Below are 14,929 nucleotides of genomic sequence, written 5' to 3' on the forward strand. Positions count from 1 at the left end.
GACTGGGAAAATACATTTTAAACAGTCATCCAACTCGGAATTGCAAGTCGGGAACTCTCGCATCTTTCTAGAGCTCCGACCTGAAGATCACTGACGTCATGATTCAACCTTGTTTTTTTTCCCGAGGTCCCAGTTGTCTTGAAAGAATCATAAATCCAGAGAATGCCAGACTTTGATGACAACGTTTGCCCACGAAGGACCGCTGCGCCACCTTCCTGTTCAAGTGAGCACAGCACAACAAGGTGAGTCCAAAAATGTATTTTATGCTGCTGCATAAATGTAATATGCCAGAAAGATATGTATACTGTAGCTAAGAAAGTAATACCAAATGTATGTTGTGTAGTAAGCTGTTGTTGCCCATGTGCCTCACCCTAATAATTTGGTCCCTTTTCCCCTCATAATTTATAATACTGTTCTGACTTGGTGGTGCATATGTAGCCTATAGCCTGTTTTAGAGAAATATCATCATCGAATGTTGTAAGAGCTTTCATTGTCTGCTTATATGCCCCCTTTATTTATCCTACGGTTCTGACTTGGTGTACAGGGAGAATACTGTAAGAACGGCCCATGTTCTGATTTCTGTCGTTGTACATTTCAAAAGTGCTAAACAAATAGTTATATTGACTACATCGTCCTAGCTCGCCCATGATTGTCTTAATCAAAATTACGGATTGCCTCTTATCCTCTCGTTGTCAGCTTATGCCATAGTTTGTACATCTCAATTGTCAGTAGAAATCACATTTGTTTAAGCAAGTCAGCCAAGGCAGTAAATGAGGCTGAATGAACTGTTTCACTGCCAGACAAGGCTCTGCTGATAGCCACGTGTAGCAGTGGTAAGTTATTGGGAATGCTGTTGGGACAGCTTTATGTAGGTCCTAAGTTTGTGGGCACCGTTTGTCACCGTTATAGTGCAATTACTGGATTGTTTAGTGTTGGGTAGTGTAGTGGCTTTSCTGGCATGCATCTACATATTTTTGGTTTGTTTGCCCAACCAAAATTGACATGCTAAAATCGCCACTGTTTGTATTTACTTTCAAATATTGCACGTAAATAGCCTCATCGTTATAGATTCAAATTTAGCCGTCCAAAACCCACTCTTCCATCCACAAATCCARCGACAGGGAGCGCTCTCGTGACTCAACCGCTCCTATCAGCCAACCTGGATGCTGTCTTGGAGGTGACTTTTGATTGTTTCCAGCTAATGCTGCGTTTATAKCCACGTGTGCTGGTGGTAATTGCCAGTTAAGTCGCAAATACGAGTTTAATGCAGTCACGTGCTTTGAACTTGTTGAGAAACGCTGATGGGCTAATGGAAAACAAGCTGCGTCTACCATAAACTAAAAGCACAGATATCATGCTTGTGAACAAATCCATATTAATAGATGGCTTTTATAAATAATGTTTTGTTGTATTTAATTTCCGAAAATGTTGATATCGAGGTCATATCCTTAGTAGGTAACATCAGAGTTTAGCCTGTGGGAGAAGTCGGAGTTCAGTGATGATATAGTAATTACCAGTTGGAGGGCCGTTCTACTTGAATTTCCCCAGTCGTATGTGGTAAATACCACATTTCCACMTGGTTTGAACGCAGCATAAATAAGCAAATCCATTCTGGCTAGAGCTTCAACATTCAAGTTGATGTTTGTTCGGATCCAGAAAGTCATAACAAAACCAGTCATTCATTCTTTTACACAACTTTTCTTATTACGGAATCACGAACAGTCACTTCTAAAATGTCTTTCCAGTACCCACATGCTTACCGTGACGAGGCAGTTGTAAGTAACACGCTAACTAGCTTGTTATCTAGCTAGACATGTCGCTTTCAAGTGAATGGTGAGGAGCTAGCCACTTGCTAGCTAGCTTGTTCTTTATAACCCAGTGAGCGTGTCATGTACCGGCACTTGATAGTTAGCCCTCTATTTAGTTGGATAGCTTTGAGGCTACTAAAATAACTTAGCTAGTAACGTTATTTGAACAAATGCACATATCAACCGAGTTCGCTAACTTATCTTGTAGGATAGTTAGCTCAAATGAATGAGCCAGCTGGCTAGGATTTTGTTAGCTTTATTTCATGTTAGCTGCTAGCCATGCCTAGGCTTGTCATTTTAACTTAGCTAGTTATCACATAACAGCCAGCAGCAAACGAATGAATGATCAAAGTTGTTGGCTGACTGCTGGCGCACATTCAGGATTTCACCGGCTGGTTATTTCTGACAGGCGGATGACTACCATGGCAACAATATTCCTGACCCGTACAGTTGGCTGGAGGACCCAGACAGTGAGAAGACGCAGGTAAATGCTATCTGTCATGTCACTCCAAATACGGTGTGTATTTCAGCACCACAGGCTCAAGGAATGTTGTGGCAACGTTACCAGCACGTTTGTCTGGGAGTTCTTAGTGTCAATTTGGTGACAGAAATTCACATGAAATGTAATATTAGCACCATTATCTAGGTATAAAGTTAATTGGCCAATGTGGATTGTGTGCCACTGTCAACTCCTTCCCACAATCAAGGACAAAGACCCATGTCTGTATTGTCTAACAAATATTGGACAGTCAAGTCACTAACTCGGCATATACCTAGAATGTCCAAACTTACCGTTGATATAGGCAGCTGCTGGATTCCCGAGCTGGCAGTGATTTTATTTGGCCCCCTCAAGTCTTCTGAGCAAAAAGTTATTTAAAGAACAGTGTTTATTTTTGTACATAAAAGATGGTAAAAATACCAGCAAATCAACTGCAAGTGATTTTAATTTTGGAAATCTGTTCCAAAGTATTCCCGCACATAATAAAGATATGTCAAATCAAATGTATTTATTTATGTGATTTTATTTATATATGTGATTGTATATAAATGTGAGTAAGGTTTGAAATAATTTAATTTATAATAATCATTTTTAGTTCATTATTATATCTGTTTGGGCTTCTTGCAGTCTACAAATGATTTGTAATCATGTTCCAGTCCCTGACCATTCCCTCATGAAAAGTTGATGATCCCTGAACTACTGACACTATAGATCAGMGGATCCAAAACTTGTTTGACCCATGACCCCATTTTGATAAATGAAAATTCTCGTGACCCAACCATGTGAAAAATTATGTAATTAACAGCCAACAAGTTAACTTTTTTAATTGGGGCTATGACAGTCAATTGCAAAACATTCTAACAGTATTTCTGATTGTATTCTCAACTCACCATCACATACTTTAAGGTGGGGCTATGAGAATCAATTGCAAATTATTCTGACATAATTTCTCTTATCTCACATCCACTAATGAGATGGGTGTGCTTTATGCATGTTGCGTCGGAGCTTCTCGAATTCAGGGGGCCTGGTCGACAGTGCGCCCTCATCTCTCRTGTCACATCCAACCTGGATCGATATTTGTCTTTAATGCAGATGAGAGCACTGAATCAGCGTACCATGAGTTTTAATGCTCGGCGGGAGACAGAACAGTATTCCCTTTGACTCAGGAACCAAAACTCTTCCATAGTGACCCGTGAATGCATGGTCTGCAGCATTTGACCACATGACAGCTCGATCAGCTGTTAGGTTTCACTTACCGGCATGTTAACTGAGCCAGGATCACAGTCAAATTAATTTTGCTGATTTGGTCACTCATATGTAGAATATTTTGTATTTCCCCCTTTCTAAATATTTCTTACATAGGCAAGGAGATACACATTTTATTCTCATTCCACAAAGTCAACAGTCATGTTTTTTTTACATCCATTGTGAATGACAACAGTTCCTCTCAATTCAAAAAATCTTTTCAACACTCCCCTTTGATAACCACCAAGCCTCGGTGTGAAATAGAACATTGTCCTTCTCTGATCCCATATCTCCACATACAGTAGTTTTGTGAACAGTTTGTGCACGATGTAGTTTACAATCGAAGTTAGCTGCTGCATATCTCCGAGTTCTGCGCTCAGCTCTTTTTCCACAGGTTGCTTTTGGTGTATCCATTCTAATTCAGTGAGTGTATCATACAATGTGTCCATATGGCAGAGGGAGACACATTCATAACTAGAATGCAGAGGCCTGCCCGCCGTCCCGCCATAGATGTAGACCCATCTGTGGAAAAGCCCACCATTCAATCCCATGGAATCTGTTTTTCGTCAATATAGCCATGCAGCACACTGAACATCCCCTGTGCCGTTTCATGCTCGGGAATTGTGAGACAGAACAATATGTCCTCTTAGAGAACACCTGTAGTGAACAAAAGTCAATGCTTGGGCATCTCGGCCCTCACAGCTAACATCCATTTGGAGAGGGGAGTTTTTGAGTCYTTCAGTCATTTTCCTCTTGATTGCTAGCCATAGCATAAATGGTTAGTTTCACATTGTTATCTGACAGAAGTATTGATGTGAGTTTCTGTGCCGTTGCCTCCCCACACATTGTTTTCACCATATCAATTGCGGCCGGTAATATCAGTCTCTGCAATAGTTTGTGGTTTCTTTGCGTAGTGGGCTGAGCCATTCACAGTGGCCTTTTCCCACTACCTAAGGGTACTCTCTGGTTGAATTTTTACTTTTATATTTGAATAATTTTCATTTAGGTTTTTAAGGTTAACCACATTAAAATTATTTTGAGAGACGAAGACAATTATTATATATTTTTTTACCAGGATTTTGGAAATTCTCCCACATCCCCCATTTTCATATCAGGCGACCCCTATTTTAGGATCAGCTGCGTAGATGTTGCAACCAGCCCCACCTTCTGTGAGTTAGTGGTCATTGCAGTGGTGTTCATAAACTCAGAAAATAAACATCCTCTCACTGTCAACTGCGTTTTTATTCAGCAAACTTAACATGTAAATATTTGTATGAACATAACAAGATTCAACAACTGAGACATAAACTGAACAAGTTCCACAGACAAGTGACTAACAGAAATGGAATAATGTGTCCCTGAACAAAGGGGGGGTCAAAATCAAAAGTAACAGTCYGTATCTGGTGTGGCCACCAGCTGCATTAAGTACTGCAGTGCATCTCCTCCTCGTGGACTGCACCAGATTTGCCAGTTCTTGCTGTGAGATGTTACGCCACTCTTCCACCAAGGCACCTGCAAGTTCCAAGGAACTTGCAGAAATCACGCACAGAACACCCTCCGATCCAACAGGTCCCAGACGTGCTCAATGGGATTGAGATCCGGGCTCTTCGCTGGCCATGGCAGAACACTGACATTCCTGTCTTGCAGGAAATCACGCACAGAACAAGCAGTATGACTGGTGGCATTGTCATGCTGGAGGGTCATGTCAGAATGAGCCTGCAGGAGGGTACCACATGAGGGAGGAGGATGTCTTCCCTGTAACCACAGCGTTGAGATTGCCTGCAATGACGATAATGCTGTGACACACCGCCCCAGACCATGACGGACCCTCCACCTCCAAATCGATCCCGCTCCAGAGTACAGGCCTCGGTATAACGCTCATTCCTTCGACGATAAACGCGAATCCGACCATCACCCCTGGTGAGACAAAACCGCGACTTGTCAGTGAAGAGCACTTTTTGCCAGTCCTGTCTGGTCCAGCAATGGTGGGTTTGTGCCCATAGGCGACGTTGTTGCCGGTGAGGTCTGGTGAGGACCTGCCTTACAACATGCCTACAAGCCCTCAGTCCAGCCTCTCTCAGCCTATTGCGGACAGTCTGAGCACTGATGGAGAGATTGTGTGTTCCTGGTGTAACCCGGGCAGTTGTTGTTGCCATCCTGTACCTGTCCCGCAGGTGTGATGTTCAGATGTACCAATCCTGTGCAGGTGTTGTTACGTGTGGTCTGCCACTGCGAGGATGATCAGCTGTCTCCCTGTAGCGCTGTCTTAGGCGTCTCACAGTACGGACATTGCAATTTATTGCCCTGGCCACATCTGCAGTCCTCATACCTCTGCAGCATGCCTAAGGCACATTCACGCAGATGAACAGGGACCCTGGGCATCTTTTATTTTGGTGTTTTTCAGAGTCAGTAGAAAGGCCTCTTTAGTGTCCTAAGTTTTCATAACTGTGACCTTAATTGCCTACCGTCTGTAAGCTGTTAGTGTCTTAACGACCGTTCCACAGGTGCATGTTCATGAATTGTTTATGGTTCATTGAACAAGCATGGGAAACAGTGTTTAAACCCTTTACAATGATCTGTGAAGTTAATTTGTAAAAATCCAAATATCTTTGAAAGACAGGGTCCTGAAAACAGGGTCCTGTTTCTTTTTTTGCTGAGTTTGTCTTGTGTTTCTTCCCAGGCTTTTGTCAATGCTCAGAACCAGCTGACGCTGCCCTACCTGGAGCGCTGTGAGGTGCGGGACCTGTTCAAGGAGCGCATGACGGAGCTCTACGACTACCCCAAATACAGCTGCCCCTTTAAGAGGGGGAGCAGGTGAGAGGGGGAGAGAATGAAAGAAAGGGGGAGACTTGAGGCGGTACATGGAGGTTTTGGACTTTTCTCAATTTGTCTTTCCGTGATTCCTCACATCCTATCTCTGCCTCGTTCTCAACTGTAGTGGAGGGGGAGGTCCAAGCTTCCTCCTCGTGTACCTTCTTGTCCAATGCATTTTAAGAAGGAAGCAAGGAGAGAGGACTTGAGGCAAGATTAATTGAGGATGAGCCAAAATACAGCCTTCCCCTAAAGATGGAGACTGTTGTCTTTTGGGTAGTTTATTTCCTTGGCTTTGTGCTGACACTTTACCCCCCCTCCCCCCCGCTGCAGGTATTTCCATTTCTACAACACGGGCCTCCAGAACCAGAGTGTAATGTATGTTCAGGAGAGTCTAGAGGCAGAGCCCACGGTCTTCCTGGACCCAAACACTTTCTCTGAAGACGGGACTGTCGCTTTACGAGGTGGGGGACGGAAAGATGGTCAAGCAATGCTCATTATGATGTAGAATATTGTCTTGTTTGTAATACTGTACAGATGAAGGTTTCCTTCATCACGTGTGTTTCTGACATCACGTTCTGCTGTACTGAACAGCCTAGAATCTACCAGTATACTGTATCACCCTTTACGCTGCACTGGCATGTTTAGACATCTACCACAGTTGCTGGAACCGTGCTGGAAAGGACCATGTGAAAGGGAAAGTAAAATTATGAGCCAGTACAGCTCGTGTTGGCACTAAAATACAGTAGCTACTAGAGCCTGCCAATGATGTGTATATAAACGCAATATGAATATATTTACAATGCATTCTAAATGAATATATTCAACACTATTCACAATGCATTATAAATGAACATATTCAACACTATTCACAATGCATTGTAAATGAATATATTCAACACTATTCATAATGTGAATGATTTCTCTGACTAAGCGCTACTTGTGTCCCTCAGGTTATGCATTCTCAGAGGACGGCGAGTACCTGGCATACGGCACCAGCGCCAGCGGCTCTGATTGGGTGGAGATGCGCTTCCTGCGGGTGGAGGGGGCCGTGGCCCTACATGACCGGCTGGAGAGGGTCAAGTTCAGCTGCATGTCCTGGACCCATGACGGCAAGGGCCTCTTCTACAACTCCTACCCCAAGCAGGAGGGCAAAAGTGACGGTGAGGGGATGTTTGGATATTTAGAGGGGAACTAGTTTGTTCCATTTCATGTTTTAGTTAAATGTATGAACACATTACTTACTGTCTCTCTCCTCTAGGCACTGAGACGTCCACGAACCTGCACCAGAAGCTCTACTTCCACGTGTTGGGGACCCCCCAGTCTCAGGACTGCCTGTGTGCAGAGTTCCCCGACCACCCTAAGTGGATGAGTGGGGTCGAGGTACGCTGCTGGACTTGGCTAGACACTAAACAGACCGGGACTTGACTGTCTCATATCTCTTAGACAATGCAGAAATGGTTCTTAACTTTAGTCCAAGTACCCTTTTGAGGAGACATAGCGTGTATCCTAATATCTATCGTTCTCCTGAAGTCTGTACTCGTGAGTGAGTTTCCACCATCTGTGTTACACCAGTCCTCTCCCTTTAGGTCCATAGAGGGAAGTGGACAGCACAGAATCTGACTTGTATTTCTTGTCTTATGTCCCTGATATTTAGAATCCTGATTATCGTGTCATAATGCCTCTAGTCATCAGTGTAGGTTTCTGGTTGATTAGCGCTAGCGGCACAGTGTTGTATTAGCATTCTGAAAGGTGTCCGTGTGTGATCTCACTCCAGGTGTCAGATGACGGGCGCTACGTACTGCTGTCCATCAGGGAGGGCTGTGACCCGGTCAACCGGCTGTGGTACTGTGACCTTCAAACCACTCCTCAGGGTATCACAGGTACCATGCACACCACAACCTAATCAGAMCAGTCTTTCTCTTTAGTCTCCTTAACGCATAATCACCATCCACTGACCGGCCACCATATTTGTTGTAGGGCATAGGCTTTGACTTGATGTGTTATCAAGAACATCCACTATAGATTGTGAATGTCTTGTATTGTCAATGTCTTGTGTTGTGAATAGGGCTGTGGCGATCATGACATTTCGGCAGCCGGAGGTTGTCAAGCAAATAACTGGCGGTCTCATGGTAATTGACTGTTAATTAACATTATCACATTTAGCAACTCCTGGCTTCTACAGACCTTTGGAACATCTACATTTTAAAAAGCCTAATAAATCCATTATTTTAGACAGGTCTAAAGAAACATGATATGAAGAAAATGTTGTCTATTTCAGAAGGACCGAATAGCATACTCTGAGTTGTCCTTATGTTAGGTCTGGCTATGCCAAATGGCTGTAGGCTACACTAGTTCATTTAGCAGACAAGATTTGCTTAGAATTCTGTGGCATCGGGGCCTCCCGAGTGACGCAGTGGTCTAAGGGACTGCATCGCAGTGCTAGCTGTGCCACTAGAGATCCTGGTTCGAGTCCAGGCTCTGTCGCAGCCGGCAGCGACCGGGAGACCCTTGGGGCGGCGCGGTGCACAATTGGCCCAGCGTTGTCCGGGTTAYGGGAGGGTTTGGCCGACAGGGATGTTCTTGTCCCATCGCGCTCTAGCGACTCCTGTGGCGGGCCGGGCGCAATGCACTCTGACACAGTCGCCAGGTGTACAGTGTTTCCTCCGACACATTGGTGCGGCTGACTTCCAGGTTAAGCGGGCATTATGTCAAGAAGCAGTGCGGCTTGGTTGTGTTTCGGAGGATGCACGGCTCTCGACCTTCGCCTCTCCAGAGTCCGTATGGGAGTTGCAACGATGGGACAAGACTGCAATTACCAATTGGATACCATGAAATTGGGGAGAAAAAAATACCATTATCATGCCTCGAAACAGGGGCAGCGGAAAATAATTAATGTCATCTATGCACTTAAATAGCAAATGGAGGACATTTTTCCCGTGGTTAATTTTCATGCAAGCCAGGTAGGCAATACTCCTGTTGTAAAGAGAAGCAAAATGCTTAATATTAGGAAAGTTGATAAATCAATATAGAAGGCTTAGCCTATAGAAAGCCTCCATTAAAAATAGCATCCCATCAGCTATCTCTGTTTTCTCACACAATTGCATAGTCTATAAAAATGTTGCGCAACATGAGCTCATGCTTGAAGTGTTCGATCAGATTTTCGGGGGTGGCAGGTAGCCTAGTGGTTAGAGTGTTGGACTAGTAACCGAAAGGTTACAAGATCGAATCTCCGAGTTGACAAGGTAAAACATCTGTCGTTATGCCCCTGAACAAGGCAGTTAACCCACTGTTCCTAGGCCGTCATTGAAAATAGGAATTTGTCCTTAACTGACTTGCCTAGTTAAATAAAGGTAAAAAACAACAACATTTTCATTGATGTCAGAGTGATTAGAGGGACAACAGAGTGCTGAGTACCAGGCAGTTAGCAAGTTTGGTAGGCTACTAATGACCATCAGCAGCATCAGAGCTTGGAGAAGCCTAATTACCGTGACTAAACGGTCACGTGGAATTTGACTGCCTTCATTTGTGACTGCCAGTTTGGCGGTAATACGGTCACCGTAACAGCCCTAGTTGTGAATGTATTGTGTTGTGAATGTATTGTAAGTGTGTTGTGACTCTCGTGTTGTCGATGTCTTGGTTGGCCCTCCCCATGTGTTGCCAAGAGAATTTGTTTAGTTGACTGTAGCTTAGTTGAAGATGCCAAGTTATCTCTCTCCCCTCCAGGCCTGTTGCCGTGGGTGAAGCTGATAGACAACTTTGATGCGGAGTACGAGTATGTGACCAACGAGGGCACGGTGTTCACCTTCAAGACCAACCTGGTGGCCCCACGTTACCGTCTCATCAACATCGATTTCGCCCAGCCCGCCCAGGCCAACTGGAAGGAGCTCATCCCCCAGCATGACAAGGACGTCATCGGTAGGTCACAGACTGAATGAAAGGAGATGGTTTTACCAACATAATATGCTAACTTTATAGCTCGACAACAAGAATATCCACTAAAAAGGAAAAAGTAATGTCCGCTGTTTTCTGCTCTCAATAAGGGATGTTTTAGTATAGCTAAAGGTGAAATAGATCATTTGGTAATCACTTTTTGTGATAATTTAGATAATCACTTTTTGGCAGTAGGAGCAAACAGTGAAGACATGCAGAGCCTTCAGAAAAGATTCATACCCCTTGACTTATTACACATTTTGTTGTTACAGCCTGAAATCCAAATGTATTTTTTCACTCATCTACACACAATACCTCATAATAACAAAGGGAAAACATTTATACATTTATTGCTAATTTATTGAAAATGAAATACATAAATATCTCATTGACATAAGTATTGACACCCCTTTGCTATGCACTCCAAATGAATCTCATGTGCATCCAATTTCTTTTGATCATCCAAATGTCACTACATCTTGATTGGAGTCCACCTGTGACCAATTAATGTTTGGACATGATTTAGAAAGAAAACACCTGGCTATATAAGGTCTCACAGTTGACAGTGCATGTCAGAGCAGAATCTATACCATGAAGTCCAAGGGACTGTCCATAGATCTCGAGATAGAATTGTGTTGAGGGTATAAAACGATGTCTAGACTGTTTCCAAGAGCACATCATTGGGGAATGAAAACAATATGGAACTGCCTGGTCGGACGGCCAGCTCTAAACTGAGCAACCGGGCAAGAAGGACCTTGGTCAGGGAGGTGACCAAGAACCCAATGAACACTGACAGAACTACAGAGTTCCTTGGCTGAGATGGGAGAACCTGCCAGAAAGACAACAGTCTCTACAGCACTTCACCAATCTGGACTTTATGGGAGAGTGACCAGATGGAAGCCACTCCTGAGAAAGGCACATGACGGCATGCCTGGAGTTTGCAAAAAGGCACGTGAAAGACTGAGCATAAGGCAAAACATCCTGTGGTCTAAAGGGATAAAAAAAAAAGGAAACTATTTGGCCTAAATGCAACCCGCTCTGGAGGCCAACAGGCACAGCACCTCGCCTGTCTAACACCATCCCTATTGTGAAGCATGGTGGTGAATGGAGCCAAATCCTTGATGAGAACCTGCTTCAGAGTGCAAACAACCTTAGACTGCGGTGAAGATTTACGTTCCAACAGGACAATGACCCCAAGCATACAGGCTTCATAACAAGAATGTGAAAGTCTTTGTGGCCCAYCCAATGCCAAGACTTGAAAATCTGTAAAAAGACTTTAAGATTGATGTTCACCATCGCTCCCCATCTAATTTAAGAGCTTGAAAAAATCTGCAAGGATGAGCGGAAGAAAATCCCCAAATCCAGATGTGCAAAGCTGATGCAGACATACCCAAGACGACTCAAAGCTGATGCAGACATACCCAAGACGACTCTAAGCTGATGCAGACATACCCAAGACGACTCWAAGCTGATGCAGACATACCCAAGACGACTCWAAGCTGATGCAGACATACCCAAGACGACTCTAAGCTGATGCAGACATACCCAAGACGACTCTAAGCTGATGCAGACATACCCAAGACGACTCTAAGCTGATGCAGACATACCCAAGACGACTCAAAGCTGTAATCGCTGCCAAAGGTGCTTCTGCAAAGTATTGACTCGTGTGTGAATACTTATGTAAATGAGATATTTCTGTATTTAATTTTCAATAACATTTCTAAAACCATGTCTTCATTTAGTCATTATGGGGTATTGTGTGTAGATGGGGGAGATTTGGATTGAATACCTTTTTGAATTCAGGCTGTAACACAACGAAATGTGGATTAAGTCGAGTGGTGTGAATACTTTCTGAAGGCTCTGTAACAGTTTATATTTACAGTTGGTTTAAAACAGATCCTAACAGGAAATAACATCCATATTCTGTCTAGGAATACTCTGTCTAGGTGATCATGGTTTTTAAACTTTTAGATTGACTAAACCCCGTCTTGCGCTCCCCCTCTCTAGTGTTTGCCACCTGTACCTACAACAACCTCCTCTTTGTGTGTTTCCTGCACGACGTGAAGAACGTGCTGAAGATGTACCGTCTGAGCTCGGGGGAGGAGCTCAGGACCTTCTCTCTGGACGTGGGCTCTGTGGTGGGCTTCACCGGACGCAAGAGGGACTCTGAGATCTTCTACTACTTCACCTCCTTCCTGTCGCCAGGTATCAGAGACAGACGTGCGGTGTCGGGGACAGAGGCGTGCGGTGTCGGGGACAGAGGCGTGCGGTGTCGGGGACAGAGGCGTGCGGTGTCGGGGACAGAGGCGTGGCGGTGTCGGGGACAGGCGGTGTGCTGTGTCGGGGACAGAGGCGTGCGGTGTCGGGGACAGAGGCGTGCCGGTGTCGGGGACGAGGCGTGCGGTGTCGGGGACAGAGGCGTGCGGTGTCGGGGACAGGCGGTGCGGTGTCGGGGAAGGCGGTGCGGTGTCGGGACAGAGCGGTGGGTTCGGGGACAGAGGCGTGCGGTGTCGGGGAAGGCGTGCCGGTGTCGGACAGAGGCGTGCGGTGTCGGGGACAGAGCGTGCGGTGTCGGGGACAAGAGGCGTGCGGTGGTCGGGGACAGGCGCGTGCGGTGTCGGGACAGAGGGTGGGTGTCGGGGACAGAGGCGTGCGGTGTCGGGGACAGAGGCGTGCGGTGTCGGGGACAGAGGCGTGCGGTGTCGGGGACAGAGGCGTGCGGTGTCGGGGACAGAGGCGTGGTATCAGAGCACACACACACACTCTGTGGTGGACTTCACCGGACGTACGCAAGAGGGAATTAGAGGGAGACGTGGATACACGAATGCTGGCATGGGCACACACACACACACACACACACACACATGCATTCACAAATGCGCACGCACACGCACACACACACACTCAAAGACTTTCAACAACTTCACCTCTTTCCCGCCGCCAGGTATCGCTCATGCTATCAGACAGTCTCATACAGGTTCTTGCAGGAGTCCGTATGGATCTTCTATCATACTGTAGTGAAACAGTGACAAGTCAATGACCTGTCCTCTCCCTGTCTTTGTTCTGTTGTCCAGCCATCATCTACCACTGTGACCTGACCAAGGAGCCCCTGCAGCCCCACGTGTTCCGCGAGGTCACCGTCAAAGGCTTTGACCCCTCCGACTACCAAACCACTCAGGTAAGATACCTACAAGTGACTCAAAAAAAAAAAATGGCATGTTCGAATCTGTTCTTTTTTCCCCCTGCATTCTGAACAGCCAAAAAGCACTTGGAATCAGATATTTCAAGCCACCTTTGTAGGTGGTTTGAAATCAGATACAAATCTGATTCTTGGTAACGTGACTTATCTGAACAGTCAAATTAGATTTATTTTCCCTCAAGTGGTTTGTAGACTGTTATTCGGCATATTTCTTACTGGCTACTCCGTTGACAGTTTGACAAGAACGTGTGGTAGTCAATTAGCTTGTTAATTGTTTACCAACAAATTAGTGAACGCTCTAGAAAACTAAACAGCTACCTAGCTAGTTGACTGCTGTAACTAGACAAAAATAACTTGTTTTAAAAGTTGGATTATCTTATCCTTTGAGGCTTTTAAAGTGTTCTGAATTTGTCGGGGCATGGACTGTACAAGGTGTCAAGTGTTCCACAGGGATGCTGGCCCATGTTGACTCCAATGCTTCCCACTGTTGTCATGTTGGCTGGATGTCCTTTGGGTGGTGGACCATTCTGGATACACACCGGAAACTATTGAGCATGAAAAACCCAGCAGCATTGCAGTTCTTGACACACACCGGTGTGCCTGGCACCTACTACCATACCCTGTTCAAAGGCCCTTTTGTCTTGCCTATTCACACTCTGAATGGCAGACATACACAATCCATGTCTCAGTTGTCTCGAGGCTTACAAATCCTTCTTTAACCTGTCTCCTCTTCATCTACACTGATTGAAGTGGATTTAACAAGTGACGTCAATAAGGGATCATAGCTTTCACCTGGATTCACCTGGTCAGTCTGTCATGGAAAGAGCAGGTGTTCCTAATGTTTTGTACACTCTGTGTACACGCATCCCTTACAAATTAAAAAGAAAGTTGCACCCTCATCTGTCCTTGCGGTGGATATATTTGACCAATTTTTAGGCTAAAGATGAAACATTGGTCAAATATATCGACAGGAAGGAGCGATGAGTATGCCAATAGATTTTTCTTATGTATAGTTTTATCTTCCGTTGTTCAGCACCTCTCCTAAAAGGTCTTCTTTATTTAGATGGTTATCTATACTAATACAAACCACCAGAATTGACTGATACCATGTATGTGTTTTCACACCAACAAGCCCCAGTGTCTGTGTGTCCAGGTATTCTACCCTAGTAAGGATGGCACAGAGATCCCCATGTTCATCGTCCATAAGAAGGGCCTGAAGCTGGACGGCTCTCACCCTGCCTTCCTCTACGGCTACGGAGGGTTCAACATCTCAATCACTCCCAGCTACAGGTACCACCACCAGGTCTCTTCCACAGCTACAGGTACCACCACCAGGTCACTTCCACAGCTACAGGTACCATCACCAGGTCACTTCCCCAGCTACAGGTACCACCACCAGGTCACTTCCCCAGCTACAGGTACCACCACCAGGTC

The 14,929-nt window shown here is 45.1% G+C and overlaps 1 protein-coding gene across 1 annotated transcript in view; it reads left to right on the top strand.

The window, feature by feature from the left end:
- Window positions 1-1,607: 1,607 nt before the first annotated feature.
- The window catches only part of prep (prolyl endopeptidase), a 23,986-nt gene continuing 10,664 nt past the window's right edge, over window positions 1,608-14,929 (top strand). The window contains 11 exon segments of the mRNA XM_023974486.2: window positions 1,608-1,775; window positions 2,218-2,292; window positions 6,233-6,366; window positions 6,697-6,827; window positions 7,317-7,526; window positions 7,625-7,746; window positions 8,141-8,246; window positions 10,090-10,281; window positions 12,304-12,501; window positions 13,371-13,474; window positions 14,649-14,785. Of these exon segments, the coding sequence (XP_023830254.1) occupies window positions 1,734-1,775; window positions 2,218-2,292; window positions 6,233-6,366; window positions 6,697-6,827; window positions 7,317-7,526; window positions 7,625-7,746; window positions 8,141-8,246; window positions 10,090-10,281; window positions 12,304-12,501; window positions 13,371-13,474; window positions 14,649-14,785 (1,451 nt within the window). The 5' untranslated portion in view covers window positions 1,608-1,733.

Source organism: Salvelinus sp. IW2-2015, linkage group LG28 (genome assembly GCF_002910315.2).
Source record: "Salvelinus sp. IW2-2015 linkage group LG28, ASM291031v2, whole genome shotgun sequence".
Classification (NCBI taxonomy): domain Eukaryota; kingdom Metazoa; phylum Chordata; class Actinopteri; order Salmoniformes; family Salmonidae; genus Salvelinus; species Salvelinus sp. IW2-2015.